The sequence below is a fragment of the Pleurodeles waltl genome, unplaced genomic scaffold (genome assembly GCF_031143425.1).
Source record: "Pleurodeles waltl isolate 20211129_DDA unplaced genomic scaffold, aPleWal1.hap1.20221129 scaffold_121, whole genome shotgun sequence".
Taxonomy (NCBI): Eukaryota; Metazoa; Chordata; class Amphibia; order Caudata; family Salamandridae; genus Pleurodeles; species Pleurodeles waltl.
In genome coordinates this window covers 450,469-468,268 of record NW_027149827.1, presented here as the reverse complement: position 1 = coordinate 468,268, position 17,800 = coordinate 450,469, and the positions used below count along the sequence as shown (strand labels likewise).

The following is a 17,800-nucleotide window of genomic DNA, read 5'->3' as shown; positions in this document are numbered from 1 at the left end:
AATGTATGCAAAATAGCGCACCTAGTTTACCTGGTTTCCAATAATATTTAAAAAGATCGAGTGCTGTGAGAATTTAGTTCTCATTTTTATCTCAGTAGTATAACTATTTTCATCCTGAAGACTGGCAATTATGAACTTGATTTCACACAATCATTGTATAAATATAGGCAAGTTGCAATTTGTTTCATGTTTTCAGTTATCAAAGTAAATTCCAGCACTGGACTCTTCCACCATTCAGTTACATGGTTGCAGTGCACTATAATTCAAAGTAATACATTCTCCTAGGATTTAGTGTGCTTACTTTATACCTACTTCCTGTACTACTGGCAGTGTTGCATTATTTTGTAGTCCTTCGTATTTGTACCATTTCTTTTGACCCCAGCATTTCCAGATGAAATAAATAAGTAATTCATTTGACTCAATAGTTAATCATTTATTTGACAGAAGTTATCTTTCATTGCTTCTCTAATGATTAGTTATTTACTTTGTTTATGATTATTTTAAGGCAATACAATGTAAAATGTAAGCGTCCTGGTTAATCCTAATCAGCCAGTTTCTCTTTCTGTGAAAGCTGCTCAACTAGCGCACAAGTTGCAGTCTTATAAAGTACCTGACTGCATTTTCTTAGCCATGTATGTTTTATACCAATGCCTCACCAAGAAATGTTACAAGGTCCAACATTTTGTTCTGTTTTCAGAATGCAGAGAGCATTTATTTTCCTTTTGAATCACTAAGCTCATACTTTTTTTTATCTATAACCGACAACAGGCGAAACAAGCATTGGAAAAGCCAACAGGTCTCCCCTATAAATGAGCTATTGGCTTTTCAATGCGTTTTTGCCATCTTGCACACCAGTGTGGCTGTTGTTCAGCATGGCTAAACGTTAGTGGTGTGAAGTGTACTAGAATGGAATGGGGGAGTAGTGTGTCAGGGTGGATTTGTTAGAGTGTTGTAGAGTGAAGCAGGGAGGAGTAGAGTGTCAGAGGGAAAGAGTTCAGTGGCAGAGAGTGTCGTAGAGTGGGGTGGAGCAGGGTAGACTGGGTTTGAGTGGATGGCAGTAGTGGTGTGGATTGGATAGGTGTGTAGTAGAGTGGGGTGGGGCAGAGGGGGTGGATTGGGGTAGAGTACAGTGGAGTTGGATGAACTGGAGTAGAGTGGGTTGAAATGGGGTGAGGTTGATTGGAGAGGAGAGGATTAGATTTGATTGAGGTGGGTGGATTTGAGTGATAGGACTGGAGTGGACTGGATTGTGGTGTGGCGGATTGGAGTGGACTGGACTGGACTGGAATACAGTGGATTAAAAGATTGGACTGGAGTTGGGTGGATTGGATTGCAGTGTGGTGGATTAGATTTACAGGATTGGAGTGTGATGGACGGGAGTGGGGTGGGGCAGATTGGAGCAAACTGGATTGGTGTGGGGTGGATTGGAGTACTTGGAGTGGGGTGGATTGAAATGGGGGGTGGACTGAGCTGGTGTGTGGTGAGCTGGAGTGGGAAAGATTGGATTTGGGTGGGGCAAATTGGAGTGGGGTGGATTGTGGTGAAGGTGGGTTGAGGTGGAGTGGAATGGATTCGGGTGGAGTGGATGAGATTGGAGTGTAGTAGAATTGGGTGGTTTGGATTGGAGTGGGCTGAAATGAGGTGAGGTGGATTGCGGTAGAAAGGATTAGATTGGATTGAGATGGGTGGATTTGATTGGAGTGAGTAGAATACGGTGGGTGGATTGGATTGGGGAGAGGTGGACTGGGATGAGGAGGGATTTCACTGGAATGTGGTGGGTTAGACTGGGGTGGGGTCGAGTGGAGTGGAGTGGATTATAGTTGGGTGGGGTGGATTGGATTAGGATAGAGTGGGGTGGACTGGAGTGAAGTGTGGTGGAGTGGGATAGACTGAATTGGAGTGGGGTGAATTGGAGTGGGGTGGATTGGGGTGGATTGAAATGGGTTGGGGTGCATTGAATTAGGGTGTGGTGGCCTGGAAGGGAATAGACTGGAGTAGGCTAAGCAGGTTGGATTAGGGTGGGTTGGACTGGATTGTGGTGGATTGGGGTGAAGGTGCGGTGGGGTGGACTGTATTGAGGTGGAGTGCACTGGATTGACATGGGGTCAACTGGATTGAGTGGGGTGGCCTGGAGTGGGGTGGGTGGATGAATTGGATTGAGTTGGGTGGACAGAACTGGGATAATATAGGGTGGATTGGATTGGGGTGAGGTGGATTGAACTTGGTGGAGTGGAGTGGGATGGGCTGCATTGCGATGAGGTGGATTGGATTTCAGTGCTGTAGGTTGAACTGGGGTGGGATGGGTTGGATTGGGATGGGTGGAGTGGAATAAAATCAAAACAAGGTCATGTATAACAACGCATGGGATGGTCTCCATTTATGCATAACAGTCACAGCAATCCTTAGATTTGCAGTTTGGGATTCTCGTTATTACTAAACATTAACATAGTCCCCCTCTACACCTGTAGCATAAACCTGCTTTCCTTTGCTTTCATCTGTATGATCAATGACGCAAGAAGTACTGCAGGCCGAGAAGCAGGCAAGATTCTTTGGGAACACAACGTTTATCACTGTATCACTCACCCTTAATGTAAAGGAATTCAAATTTGCGACACTAAGGCCCAAATTATGAACTTGGCGGGATACCCCGCCGTCAACCGTCCCAGTGATCAACGGAAGACCGCCATTGGCGGCGGTCGGCATCCCGCTAAATAATGACGCCTGGAGCCTCAAAGCCATTGATGGTGGTGAGGGCCGCCAGGCGCCATGCTGGCGGTCGGTGGTGAGGGTGGATGCTGCTCCACCCTCACCGCCACGTCAGTTCAGCCATTTCCACGCCTATAATGATGAATTCATAGGCGTGGCAGTGCATGGAGAGATGGCAATGGCGGCGGAACAGCAGCCAGGGAGCCCGTTCCTTCCCAGAGCAGCGCGACAGAAGAGGTAAGTGGTGTACGAAAGGGAAGGGGGGCGTGTGTGTGTGTGAGTGCATGGGGTTGTGTGTGAGTGTATGTGGGGGGGGTCTGAGTGTATCTATTCATGATTGCATATAGGTGAATGTGTGCATGACGCGTGGGGGTTTGGGAGGGACCTGTATGTAGGGGTGGGGGATGCTGAGGGTTGAGCTGGGGGGGCCTACATGGGGTTTTGGGGTTGGAGGGTTGGGGGGGGGGTCAGTTTTCAGGGTACTGGTTCAGAGCTAGGGGTTTGTGTAGTGGCAAGGGGTGGGAGCTTGGCTTGTAACATACAGGTGACAGGAATGGTTATTCCTGTCACCTGTATGCTTTCTGCCGGGGATTACCTGGCGGGGTATCCCACCAGGAAATCCCGGGTGGAAATGGGATCAAAATCCCAACGCCGATCCGGCCTACACCGCTGGGTCGAATGTGCCTACAGTCGGCCCAGTGGTCGAACCTGGCCTGGCGGTGAGTGGTAGTGAACTGTCTGCTTTGCAGCCAGTCAAAGGCATGGCTTCACACTTGTTCAAGTTCACCTTGTAGCCCGAAAGGCAAGAGAATTGAGAAATCCGTGTAGTCAGGGTGTCAAGGGAGAACTTTGGATTAGAGGGTGGCAAGATGTTGCCCACATATAATGATATTTTGGATATACCACCTGGGGTTGTTATACTGTGTTTGTCGTGAGAATTACAGATATCAATTGATGAGGGCCCTACAGATATGCCCCTTGATTTAGTGAAGGGTGGAAAAGCATGAGCATTACATGTCGCCCTTGCTGTCGGCTCAATGTATTGCTTAGGTACCCAGGCTAGGAAAGTGGGCCCTCTGCCTGCGTGTTTTAATACCTGGAACATGAAGTTCCAATCCACCCTGTCAAATACCTTCTTGGCTTCCAGGGTAACCAACAGTTTCTTATCCGCATCATTACACACTTGCCAGAGCACATGAGAGAGGGCCCAAAGAGGGGACATGGAAGTGCGATGAGGGACAAATTAGACCTGATCTCAATGCATGAGAGAGGGAAAGACCCTCTTTAGAAGGATGGCCAGTAATTTAGCCAGGATTTTTGTATCATCATTAAGAAGAGATCAGGCCTATAGTTTGGACAGTGCAGGGGATCTTTGCTTGATTTAGAAAAGAGTGTAATTATCACACTATCGGATACCGCTTGCAGGCTGGGTGAAGGATGCAGCTCTGAAAAAACCTGGCAGGGGAGAGATGCCAAAAGGTCCTTATGCATCTTATAGAACTCAGAGGGGTATCTGTTGGGGCCAAGAGACATGCACAGTATTCCCTCTACGAATTCCTTGACCTCTTCCTCAGTGATAGGGAGATCCAGTTGTGACCATTGCAGAGTATGGCATGTTGTGCCAAGAAGTGTTCTATGTCAGTAGTAGGACTAATGCTTTCTGAGGTCACGAGGGCTGCATAATGTGAGTGGAAGGTCTTTAAGATGTGCAGCGGGTGCATGTGGGGTGAGCCATCTGTGTGAGGGATAGCCGGTATGGTACGGGATGCTTCCTACTGGCTGGCCTGTAAGGCTAGAGGGTGTACGGCCTTCTTCTCCCTCGCACAGTGGTGTTGTTTAGGGTATAAAAGTGCTTTCTCTGCTCTGGTGGTGTACAGAGAGTTGAAGTTGTGTTTAGCCCACAACAGGACTTTCAGTGTTGGTAGAGTGGGTGTGGAGGACTATTGGGATGTGAGTGCATGGAAATCTTGCTCCAGTGTGCAATGCGCTTGGAGGGCCTCACATGTTTTACAGACCTTGTCCTGCTTTAAGCCTATCCCTGATGGTCACCTTCCAACTGCTCAGAGGACCGCCGGAGAGGACACCTTCTCATGGTTTTGGTCCAGATACACCTGAAGGTGATCATTGAGGCGCTGCTTATCAGTTAGTTTATAGTGAGAGAGGTACAGCTTCCACTGCACTGGTGGATCTGATCAGTCCCAGGTGAAGCCATACATGTTTTGCATCATGGTCTGATTCTGCTGAGGGGATAATAGCTGCAATCAATCAAACATTTATAGAGCTCAACAAATCCCCGTGAGGGTCTATGCGCTGGAGCTGTATGCTGGTGCACTGAGGAAAGGGCATTAGAACATCTAGGTCTTTAGTTCTCTTCTGAATTGCTGGAGTGACGGTTTGGTCCTGAGGTGCTGGGGAGGTTGTTCCAAGCCTTGGCTGGCAGGTGCGAGAAGGAGAGTCCTCTACTGTTGGCTCAACGGATCTAAGGGATGTCTGCCAGGCAAAGGGAAGCTGATCCGTGGTGTTTCATTGGTTGATGGAAGGTCAGGTGTTTGTTGATGTATGTCGGTCCTTTGTTGTTTAGGGCTTTGTAAGCGTGGGTCAGCATCTTGAACTGGCATCTCTTCTGAATCAGGAACAAGTGTAGTTTTCTTGAAATGGGGTGTGATGTGGGCCCTTCTGGAGAGGTCAAATATGAGTCTTGCTGCTCAGTTCTGTATTGTCTGGAGTCTCTTCAGGAGGCATGGTGTGATTCCTACCTACAGCATGTTTCTGTAGTCTAGTTTGCTGGTGATGAGGGCCTTCATGATGGTCCTTCTGGGGTCTACTGAGAGCCACCTGAAGATCAGGACCTTTCTGAGCCTGTCACTGATTGTCTTGCTTCCGAGGTTGAACATGCAGTGGGGGCAAGGGTCCTTGGGTGCTCCGGAGTGTACGGAGTTCATGATGGAGATAATGTCTTGTGTGTGGAGGAGTTCCCAATGGGTGAGGAATTGTTTGGGGTTGGTGTTTGTGCATGTGAGCTGGTTGATGCTATCTGCGGAAGAGGGTTGTCCGAGATCTTGTTGTGGAAGAAGTCTGCAAGGCTGTTGCACAGTTTCTGGGAAAGAGTGATGTTCTCAGTGGATGCAGGATTGGTGAACTCCTTCACAATGGCGAAGAGTCCTTTGCTGTGGTTTGTTGCCGGCTTTGATGCGGCATTCTTCTTAGTTTCTTTCAGGACTTAGAGCCAGTATGTAGTCTCAAAGGAAACCCAGCGCGTCTTCGCCTTCTAGCTTCTCTGGAGCCCATGAAAAATTGAAGTTGTCATGCCAATTTCAGTCCTCTCGCTCCACAATCTTTTACTGACAGTACCAAGGATACTGTTCCCACCCTAGTGCTTAAGATAGTTAGTGGTCTATGCAATCCAAGTGATTCCACTCCAGTGAGACAGGCATTGAAAGAGGCCAGGCCGTGGTGGATGGACTGAACATCCTTCAAGGTCTTGGAGGTGTTGTCGGCTACCTCTTTAATAGTGGTTCTAAGACTGGAAAGTTCTTGAGGGCCGGCAGTGCACACCCAGATCAGCCTCAGAGAGCAGGGTGTGGCAGGCAGGTGCACTGGCGAGCAAACTAGGACTAAGAAAGCCACTACCAGAACACTTGGATTAGGACAGGCAATGGGCTCCCGTTGGTCTTTGGAGAAGGATTTCTGGAGATGGCATGTAGCTAGGCAGTTGTGGAAGTTGCAAATGATGGTTCCAAGCAGGACTAGAAGGGCAGAGGTGGTAGGGGAGATTCTCTGGGGTGGAGGGCACTGACAGTGTGTGGTGGAGTGCAGTTCTAGACAGGAGGCCGATAAGTGGTCACCATTCTGAAATTCCTGGTATCCGAGTCCGTAGCCCTGGTAGTGAACTGGGACATGTAACAGGTGTCAATAAAAGCTGGCCGCTAGCCTGCTATGGGTCAGTCCCTTGAGCTTGGCACCACAAATAATATTCATCATTTGAGATGGGGGTCAGATACCTGGTACTTCAGGCTAGTGGCCGCTGGCATGATGCAAAGTAGAACAGTGTCCATCGATGTCCGTGACGTCTTTTGCCCTATTCCACCTGTCAAGTCCTAAGTCCCACCACAAACTGCATTGGTGCTAGCTTCTCCTGCACACGCAGTGCCCGACAGGCTGAGTTACCCTGCTCGCTCCATCCAACAATCACTAGTGAGGCAAGGGGGAGGGTGGTGGAGCTAGGCCCTCTGTGTAAGAGGGCTCAAGCACAAACAGCTGCTTCCCCAGCCGCCAAGAGGGCTAGGTGTCTCACTGTGTCCCCCTTGCTTCCCAGTCCCAGTTGCCTGGCCTGTGGAGTTAGACCCTGGGCATCGTAATCCAGAGGGGGAAATAAAGAGGGGGGATGAAAGAGGAAATAAAAGTGGAGTCCAATCATCAGGTCTAAGCCCTATGGTAAGTTAGGTGGTGGTGCAGGCCATCGTCTCTGCCAGGTTCAGGTTAGGCCGTCAAAGCCTCAACCGCCCTCCATTTGCTGGGGCCAGCAAGCTGGAGAAGAGTGGCCCACCAGGCAGACAGCCCAGCCAGCCTCTGGTGCCTTAGTGGTTTACAGGCAGCACTGATGCAGAGGCCGCTGCCTGAGAAGTTGTGTCTGCAGGCCAGCAGGAAGAAGCGCTTCAGCCGAGCCTTGATTTCATAGACCTCCCCTCCCGTAAACTTGTTTATATATCATTCACATTAGCTGCAAAATCCATCCTCTCTCTACTAAAAATTGAGGTTTTCAGGATACCCTTTAAGCCTTGCAGACAAAGAACAACATCACAGTGGCTGATTGCTCTTGGGGGACTACAGCACTTAAGTAACAGTGGCTGGTGTTACTTGCTTGTTGTACCTTTAAATCTTCAGCCGCTCATTCCCCTTACTTGGCACAGAATGTAGGTCTGACAAGAAATGAGTAATGGTGGGTGGATAAACTTGGTTTTCTACAATTCACTACCAAATAATAGGTTGGGCATCCTTTATGAATCACTCTCACACCAAAAGGTTTAATGGTATTAAGAAAAAAATGTACAACGTGATCAATATTATTCAGCAGAAGATGAAGAGTGAAGGAATTAGCTCAAGAGGCAGAGGGAGTGCCTTCAAAAAAGTTGGGGTTAGAACAGAGAGAATGCAGCCACCAGTGCTTGCATTTCTTTTTAAACAGATTTTATAGGTTTTGAGACAGGAGCACTGCCCCTGTAAGGGAATACATTATAAACATATATGCAAACATAAAATGCAAGTCCCTGCATGTAGAATCCAGCCCCAACCTCTCCCCCTGGTGACTAAGTGTGACAATAATGAAATTAGCACAAATCACCCCAACCTATCATATACTCCTATTAACCAAAGAAGGTTCAAACTTAATTTCCAACGTTCATTACATAGGGAGGATACCCTCTACTCAGCCCAGGTCTGCCACACCGTGGCATGCTTCTGCAGGCAACACCATGGTCTGTATACTGCTATTTGCAAACCCATGCAATGAGCCATCTCCTTCCTCCACTCTGCCAGAGAAGAGGAAGTCGTGGCTTTCCATTCCCTCACTATTTCAAGCTGCCAAATATCATCCTCAGGAAGAGCAGCATTATTGTGTACCAGTTACCACCCAGAGTACAGTTATAATGCAGGACGGTGAGTTTGGCGTCCTTGGTATAGTCTGCCCAGGATTCCTTCCAGGCAAGAAGTCGCCAAGTGCCAGAACAAGTCCAAGACAGGACAGCCCCACATGGTATTTAGGAATCTCCCCTTTGCGGTACTATATTGAGAAGGATAGGGGAAGCAATAACCCCCATTCTCCCTGAGCCTCAGTTCATTCCTCACCGTCATGTTCTTCCAGATCAGCTTTGCATGCCCTCCCTCAGGAGAGTCCGCACAGGCTCAAGGTTACGCTCCTTTGCAACCCTAGCATCAGGGGACACAAATACACCCAGCTATTTGAAAACCCTAGTGTCAATTTGCAGTTGAGCCACCTAATCTAAGCTCTGCCAGTAGACATTTACAGGGGACACTATAGATTTGGAGATATTGATGTGAAGCATGAAGTATCTCTGAGAAATGCACAACATTTTTAAGAAACAGGGTCTGCCATGTTCGGGGTCGGTTATGAAGAAAAGAACATCAGGGTCCTGCATGTTCGGGGTCAGTTATGAAGAAAAGAACATCACTGGTGTATAACACTATTCTGTCTGAGGCCCCATATCCACACTTGAACCTGCACACCCAGGCGCCCATTCCCACCCACACAGCCAATGGCTCCATAGCAAGAGCAAATAGCAAAAGGGAAAAAGGACATCACTGCCTAGTCCCCTGCTGGACAGTGCTTGCATTTCTGATATTGATGACAAAGTTAGGTTATGATAGCTGAACCTACTGGATAATCACTTCTGGATAAAGGAAGATGAAAAACAGAGCATCAGAGGGCATATCACAGAGATACACTTAAAACAACTTGGTATTTAATAGGAAGGCTATAAGGTGATGCATGACAAAAATTATTTTGTAGAGCCTGCGGTCTATGAAGTTGACACTAAGCAGTCTCAATTACAATAAGCTTGGATAGTCTAAGCATGATTGTAGGACAGCTCAACTATGGCTGTAATGGTTCACAAAGGGTAAATCCTACCTTACAATAGGAATGTGCAACATATAGCTGGGCACACCACTAAAGAAATCCATAATGATAAGGTACCATAAGAGTCCATTGATGCCTAGATTACTCACAGTTTGAGCTGGATGTTCTAAGGTAGGCCCTAAAGAATTGCTTAACATATGAATGTCAGTTTTGCTCAATCAGTCTTTTCCGGTGTCTGCTCCTCTGCTCTCTACACTGCATGCAGAAGCCAGGAAAGATGCATCTGACAGCAATTCACTATCCGGGCATATAGGCAGTGATGACCAATGATTTACCTTGCAATTTTCTTTCTCTAGTGAGAAGGATGCTGCCTGGTAGTTAGGGGAGGGTTTTCCTACTGGTAAATGACCTGATTTAGATAACATTGAATAATTTTTGGAGCATCAATATTTCCCGCCGTGATTATTTATTCCGATCAGTTTCTAGTATATCAATTATGGTGCCAGTATGTACCCTTTCATAACACAATGCTAGGACTCAAAACTTTTGTTCTTATTTAACAGGGAGCCATATTATGATGTATGTTTTAACTTAAATTGTCAAATTTACGAAGATGAGGCCTGGTATTCATAGCTTCCCCAGCACAGGCCACAACAGTGACCTCTATATATGGCATTGAATGCAGTTTAAAATCTATGAATGTGGAGTGTGATTTTCTCAGAGGAGACAATTATGCTATACTGGTGAGAGCTAAAAAGTTATATAAAAGGGGACGGCTCTGAATAAACTTCATCTGGGAAACAGTATTACATTTTTTTAAATTTATTTTTTAAATTAAAATCCAGTTACAGGTGAATGTGAGGGGTCAGAATTGAATAGCCATATTAATAACTATTAAAGTGAGAGGTTCCATGCTGTGTTTAATTCTGTATCCGTTAACAAAAAGGTAAAAACCAACAGTCACAGTAAACATACAAAACTGCTACCAACCATTGTCAAGTCTTAGAAAATCATTACTTTGCAACATTCTTACATTACAATAGCCAACAGCACATTTAAAATAAGTACATGACTTACTGCCTACTAAATTGGCAAGGGAAGAATCCAAGTCGCCTCCCAGGACTTTGCTTGATCCGGATGCATTCATGGACATTGAAATCGGAGACCCTGAAGACTGGGCAGCAGGGACCATTGGCATGAGCAGATCACCTAGACCATCAAACCCTGGAACAAATATAATATTTGTCTCAGAACAATGCGTTTAAAGGTGTATTTCATGAAAAAGAAAAACATTTGAGTACTTCTTTGTGTTACCAAATAAGTTAACTTTTTAGCCCATATTTATATTATAGCCTCTTAAAGAACTGAATGTTTAAAACATTATGAAATGTTAAGCAATCTTCTTAACTTTATACTGCAGTGTAGCAGTACTCAAATCCTAGGTCCTTGTTAAACACAATTCTCATCAAAAACAGTTCAACATTCTACATCAAGTGGACTTAGTTTAGTTCTAATGAAAGTAACACAAAGTAACAACTTGTCGATCATGATTATCTACAAAAAAGAATAATTTGTTAGGTTGACACATGTTGATAATTTCTCTTAACAAATTATCACCATCGTAATTCCACCCTTGACCAGAATCGCGCTGTACAAAAATGTGGCAGATGTTAAAAAGGTGTGCATGTTATCTCTTTATTCTTCATCTAAAGAAGTACTATCAAAGAAATTAAGCAATTCAGAATAGGCTCAGCAATAACTTTAAATGTAATGTGCAGAGTATTTCGAGTATTTGGTCATCTATGTTTGCAGTGTGCACCAGAGAACACTGGGAAAGGTGACTGCTCCCCATAAGTGCCATTTCTAAGAGCAACCAAATTACAGAAACCTCACATGATATCTAAAGAATCTCTAGGCATAAACAATAACTATTTCTGCAAGAAAAGGTGCTACTCAGAAATCATAGATTCAGGAAATGTTGGCAAAATGCAACAGCAGTCATATGGTTTCATGATCTGGAGGGCTGGCCCAATCTCGTGGTGAGTCCTATTTGACTTTCAAATCTCCTTCACTGCTCAAATAAGTGGAGTCATCAAGAGTACTGATGCAAAATGATGATACAAGCTGACTAATAGCTCAAAACTGCTATTAGCATAGAAATGATAAACAAAATTCTTTAGTGCCATGAAGCCTAGGCATTTTCTTGCTTTATATTAATTGGGTGATGTCCTGGCTAAAATAATGCAAGTCCTACCATAGAAACTACAAAAATAGACCAAAAAGCTACAGAGAATCCAAAATCCAGCTTCCACACTCTGCTCAACTGGAAGAGATTAGGAGAGGTGGAATGGAAAAATAAAATAGCAACTCTGGAGATCATATGAAAGAGTAGGGGGCAAGGCCTGGAACACCACCGGAAGCCCAGCCCCCATTAAATGACTAGCCACCTTCCTAGATTCAACGAGTCCAGAAAAACAAAAAGCCGGAATCCAAAATGAAGAACCATGGAAGACAACATGTCAAGATATAAGGATGAAACTTTGGAATATGATATGACTGCTGATATGACTGCTTCCCAACTAATTACTCTTCAAGGAAAGACTAAAACCAACTGCCCTTGTGCACTAGTGTTGCGCCGGGATGAACCAATAAGGATCAACCATCAAAAAGGGTCAGGACAACAACCAATAGTCCATCAGGGACAATCTCCCTTCCTTCTGTGGAGATTGTACTTGACACACCATCATATATATATTCCCATTCCAATATCACTGGATTGAGATCACTGTAGCATCACCCACTAAGGCGAGTATCATCATACATGCTTGGGGTACATTCCTGTCACTGAATATTATATGCGATACCTAGTGTAATAAAGTGGCTGAAAACTGACATGAAGGCACTCTATAAAACACATGACCAAAGAAGGAGTGTGATTAAGGAAGGTGACAGATGATCAGGAAACACCTGTTCCATCTTGGTAATCTTGCCCAGAAATTCAGTTAGCAATAGAATACACGTCAAAACTGGCGAAATGGAAAACTTGTGTGGATATACTCCACACATTACATTAACTTAATCAACTATGCACTCAATGTTGACAAAACAGTGAAAAACAGTCAAAACCTTGGTTTAGGAATATGTATTGCAGGAAGGTTATAGACTAAATACAGGACTAAAAATTATACAAAACTGCAAGTTTTGGATAAAAAAAATCACGTGGTTACGTTTCAGAAATCTACTGCCTAACTAAGAAAATATAAAAGTTGGCTATAAGCTCGGAAAATCATTTATACAAGTCAATGGAAACACCACAAAAACCTTAAAGTTTCAACAATGCCTCAAGGAAAGACAGTCAACATAATATGTTTTAGGTTATAAACCATTGAACAGAACAATGGTGGGACTTAGTCTAAATTAGGAGCAAATGTAACAGACAAAGCAATAGGTATGTCAAATATTACTAAAATCAGTCAAGAAACCAGTTAATTGGAGCTCATTTCTGAAACAGCCAGTGGAATAAAGCCCTCCTGTTAAATGGAATGCAGGCACAAAATATATACTGGGGTTAAGGATTGTCAGAAGAACAGTTTCAACGTTTGTGACACATCTGAAAGAAATGACAGGTAAGAGCAAATTAAATGGTAGGGAAAAAACTAAATGAAAAGTCAAAATACAGAACTAACTCTAAAGGACTACTGTGATGTCACGCTGCCTCTTATGTCATGGTAGCCTCGTCACTGGGCATTGATGTCCAGCTCTCACTATTATATACTGAATAAGGTACCCCCACAGTAAATTAAAAGGATGCTGTGAGTCTGTTGGACCTGGCCCTCTTTGCAGGGTCACCACCAAATGTTTTGCCTTCACCCCCATTTTGATGAATTTGTTTTTGCTAGCTTCAGGACTTTGCAAACTTTATCACAGCTAACCAGTCCTAAATGGCCTTGTGATCCCTCCTTTAGACATGGCAAAATTGGCTTACACCCAATTGGCACATTTAAGTTATTTATTAATCCTTAGTAAAGTGGTGCTACATGTACCTCAGGACCTGTAAATTAAATGCTTCTATTGGTCCTGCAGCCCTTCACGTAAGTAGCCTTTTCAAACATGTCAGATCTGCCACTGCTGACAGAATGCTCTTTCAAACTGCCATTTCAACAAGGCAAAACAAAACTTCCGCCAGACCTAAACCTTCTCTCTTAATGGATATGTCACCTCTCGAGTAGGCCATAAACAGCTTATAGGCCAGGATGCAATATATTTACGAAGTTGGGCGTGTACTTTTAAGTGTTACATGTTCTGGTAGTGAAATACTTACAAATTAGTTTTTCACTACTATAAGGCATAACTCTCCCATAGTATAACACTGGCTTACCTTATTACTTGTAATATGTGATACCATTTGTTTGGGAGCAGGCAGAAATTTAATGTTTGGTGTCTAAAGAATTTATACTTGAATTGCTCTTTAATGATAAATCAGATTTTAAGCCCCAACTATGAGAGACACACAAAGAACATCACCATAGCCTTTTTTGATCCCAGGCCAAATATTAGATCCTCAGACCAACTCTTCAGATCATTTCTGGGTCTGTGGAAGACTTGAAGGACTGCTCTGCTACCTTCTGCTGGAAGGGCTGCCCTGTCTCATGATGGACTGCTCTGCTACCTGAGGAAGGAGGGCTAGACCTGCTCATTGAACACGGAACCACCAGAGTGACTCCAATGGATAGCTGACTGACCTGTTCTGAGCTATAGGGGACATACCAAGCGCCAGAGACCTGGCCTGCATCTGCCAAATTCTTAGAATCAACTGGACCGATCTGTACCCTGCTACAGTCCTCTGCTGGAGTGAGTCCAGAACCACAAGAGGCTACCCCCTCCCGGCTTCAGAGTGCACTCCTGCGGTTCAGACTTTGGGTTTCCTCAGAACCAACGCATGTGACGCAACTCAATAATGCATGGTGAAGGACCTCATACAGCAGCACCTCGCAGCTCCTGAATGATGGCTGCATCTGAATGGATGCAATGCATCTCAATTCAGGACCTCACATCACTGCCTTTGCAGCTCCTCATCGGAAGCAACACAGCTCGTTACAGAACCTTGCACTGCGGCCCCTGCAGCTGCTGATTAGAACCAATGCACCACAACACGGTCCAACGCAGGGCCCACACTCCATTGCAGTTAGATTCAACTTCTGACTTTGTCACGGTACAGTTGGTGCCTTGTGCTTTTAAGTGCTATACTTACCTTAAAACTTTGAAATTGCCCCTTTCTGGCTCTACTGATTGGATTTTACTTGTTTTGGTGTCAAATAATTTATTAAATTGTACTCTTGTTTCGGTGATAAATAATGTATAAAATTGTACTCTTTTTCTAAATTTTTGTGGGTTTTTTCTTGTGTTGTGTTTGCACCTTATTGCTGTTTGAGTGCTGCATAAACGCTTCATACATTGCCTTTAATTTAAGCCTGACTGCTTTTGTGCCAAGCTAACAGAGAGTTAAGCACAGGTTAATTTAGTGACTGTTTGTGGTTTACCCTGACAAGGATTGTGGCTGTTTCTTGAGAAGGGCTGACACCCCCCTCAACCAACGACCCAATTTTTCACAAAGTCATTAAACGGTTCTGTGCCCATATAGAGGAAAATGCCCCATAAGCAGAGTTGGCACTATGGAAATGTAATACTAGGTCACCCCTAGAGCTTTCCCATTGAAAGAGCTGCTGATAACCCTTAGGAGCATGAACATGGCTTAACTGACAATGTAAGAGAGCATCATAACGTCACTTTGACGAGGGCCCAAAAATAATTTTTTTAGCCTCCTCTGTTTTTCAGCTTACCTACGTCTTTCTGCAATAATATTAATTCTCATTAAAGGCCTCAGTATGACCCTGGCAATCACCAGACTGTCAGGGTCACGGTCAGACAGCCGCAAAAGTGGTTGGCCGACCGTGGCATTATGACCGTGGTGGAGCTGCCACAGTCCAACCGCCGACACTGCCAGGCTTGGTGGGGGGGGCTTGAGGAGGGGTGGTAGGGAAGGGGGGTGTGTGTCTGACCGCCCATGCACTCTGCATGGGCAGTGCAGGGGACCCCTTGCACACCCCGTCACGTATTTCGCTGCCCAAATTACAGACAGTGGAATGTCAGCTGCAATGTTACGGTCCTGCAGCGAACACCTAGTAGGGCCGACGGGGTTCAGGCTGCACAGGCAGCCTGATGGTGGGAACAGTTTGGCCGGCGGCCCCTGCCGCCCACCAAACTCATAATTAGGCCCTAAGTATCCGATTTAGATCTCGGTGAATGGAATACACTATCACAAACATGACAGATACCCTGTCCACCATATTACAATTCTAATAGGATATAAAGAGATCGTAATACGGTAGACGGGATATCCGTCACATTTCTGACATAGTATTACCCTCCGCCAAGACCTAAATCAGGCCCTAAGTGTCTTCTTAATGTCCAGTATTGCTCTCTCCCTGAATCTTCAGCTCCAATCTGATCATATGAAGTACTGTGTTCTTGAGTAGAATAAAGTAACTTGGCTTCTTTAATTGTTCGGCTGCCTTTCTTACCCTGAAGTAAAATACCACTTTCTCCTTTCTTCAGCCTCTTATACGGTCATATATCATGTCATTCCTCAGTATCCTTGTCTCCAATTTATTTAACACCTCCTTGCTCTCCTTTGGCTTCTTTCCCTCTATCCAACCTTAAAATATCTCTTGTAATTTACTGTACGCAACTCTACTGCCTCAGGCACATTATAACTTTGCCCGTTTTTGTAAAGCATCTCATCACTTGCTTTCTACCCTGTAATCTGCTCATTCTCAAGACTGTAAGTGGTGGAGAAAATGAATGCCAACGCCACTCGTGTCTTCTAAAACCTGTCACCCTTCGTCCAACTGACTCTTTGCTTTCCTCAGTCAGCTTCTTACGCCATTTATTCATGGAACGATTTGCTGATCCTTTCCGCATGCTCAAATCTCTACTTATCTGTCTGCATGACTAAAATCTTATGATCAATCATTGGTTTCGAGCCATCTATAAATTTCTTGCCAGTAAATGCTAGTATGTGTGAAACGCACTCCAGTGCCAATAGATGCCAAAGAAATTTAAACTATAGTGTAACAGAGGAGGCCTTATCCCTTATGAGCTGCTTGGCTGCTTCATTCATGGGGTACATCAAACTCCAGTCTGTGTGTGTGTGTCATACCTTTAAGTGTTGAAAGTTAAAGCCCTCAGGGTTGTGGCATCCTAGAGTCCCTTTAATGTGAAACAAAGTACTTCCAGAAGGTCTGGAAAAAAACACAGGACCACCATATGTGTAACGACAAAAATCCACAATACACAAGTCAAGTTACCACTGAAAATGCAGAAAGAGTCTTCATGTAATTTTAAACACACTCTAAAACTGTTAGCGTGAAAATGAACCTTGGGTGTGGCAAAAATTACCCTGCACAGGCAAGTGTGCGTCAAAAAGGTCTTGCGATGTGTCGATTTCACTCACGAGCGAGACCTTTCGTCATTTATCCTTTTGTCGGGTCGCGTGCGTCGTTTCTTCTCTACGCAGGAGAGCGATGAGTTGAGCACTCTCGGTTCCGGGTAGGCCTTGCTCTGTTTTTACACGCCCAGTAGTACTTGTGTCGGAAATTCAGCCGCACGATGATCCAAAAACCACGCAGCGCGGGTTGCGATCTCACCAGCCTCCGTCAGCGATGCTGTGCATCGTTTCTCCACCCCGGGCGTCAATCTTCGGGTCGTGTTGCATGCGAGCATTGATTTTCAGCCGCAAATCCAGTGGCAGGTCGATTTTTCAGCCACAGATCGGAGTCACGTAGATCTTTTCCATGCAAGGCGTTCTGTGCGTGGATTTCTTCCTCTTAGGCTGCCATCTTCTCCTTTCAGGATCCCAGGAACTGGATGGGCACCACTTGGCAGCATAGGAGTCTCTCCAGAGACTCCAGGTGCTGGCAGAAAGAAGTCGTTGTGCCCCCGAGACTTCAAACAACAAGGACGCAGGCTCTAAATCAAGCCCTTGGAGATCTTCACAAGAAGGAAGGCAACACAAAGTCCAGTCTTTGTCCTCTAGCACAGGCAGAAGCAGCAACTGCAGGATAGCTCCACAATGCACAGTCACAAGCAGGGCAGCTCTTCTTCCTCAGCTCTTCTCCAGGCAGAGGTTCCTCTTGTTTCCAGAAGTGTTCTAAAGTCTGTGGTTTTGGGTGCCCTTCTTATATCCAATTTCTCCTTTGAAGAAGGCCTACTTCAAAGCAAAGTCTCTCTTGATTGTGAAATCCTTTCTTGCCCAGGCCAGGCCCCAGACACTCACCAGGGGGTTGGAGAATGCATTGTGTGAGGGCAGGCACAGCCCTTTCAGGTGTGAGTGACCACTCCTCCCCTCCCTTCTAGCACAGATGGCTCATCAGGAAATGCAGACTACACCCCAGCTTCCTTTGTGTCACTGTCTAGTGTGAGGTGCAACCAGTCCCAACT

At 45.2% G+C, this 17,800-nt stretch overlaps 1 protein-coding gene across 1 annotated transcript in view; it reads right to left on the bottom strand.

Annotated features, from left to right (window-relative positions):
• LOC138273926 (clathrin coat assembly protein AP180-like) overlaps positions 1 to 17,800 on the bottom strand; it is a 176,409-nt gene that overhangs the window by 37,360 nt on the left and 121,249 nt on the right. Inside the window, exons 10-11 of the mRNA XM_069218912.1 lie at positions 10,379 to 10,525; positions 9,637 to 9,710 (exon numbers count right to left, since the gene is read on the bottom strand). Of these exons, the coding sequence (XP_069075013.1) occupies positions 9,637 to 9,710; positions 10,379 to 10,525 (221 nt within the window). The remainder of the gene's footprint in view (positions 1 to 9,636; positions 9,711 to 10,378; positions 10,526 to 17,800) is intronic.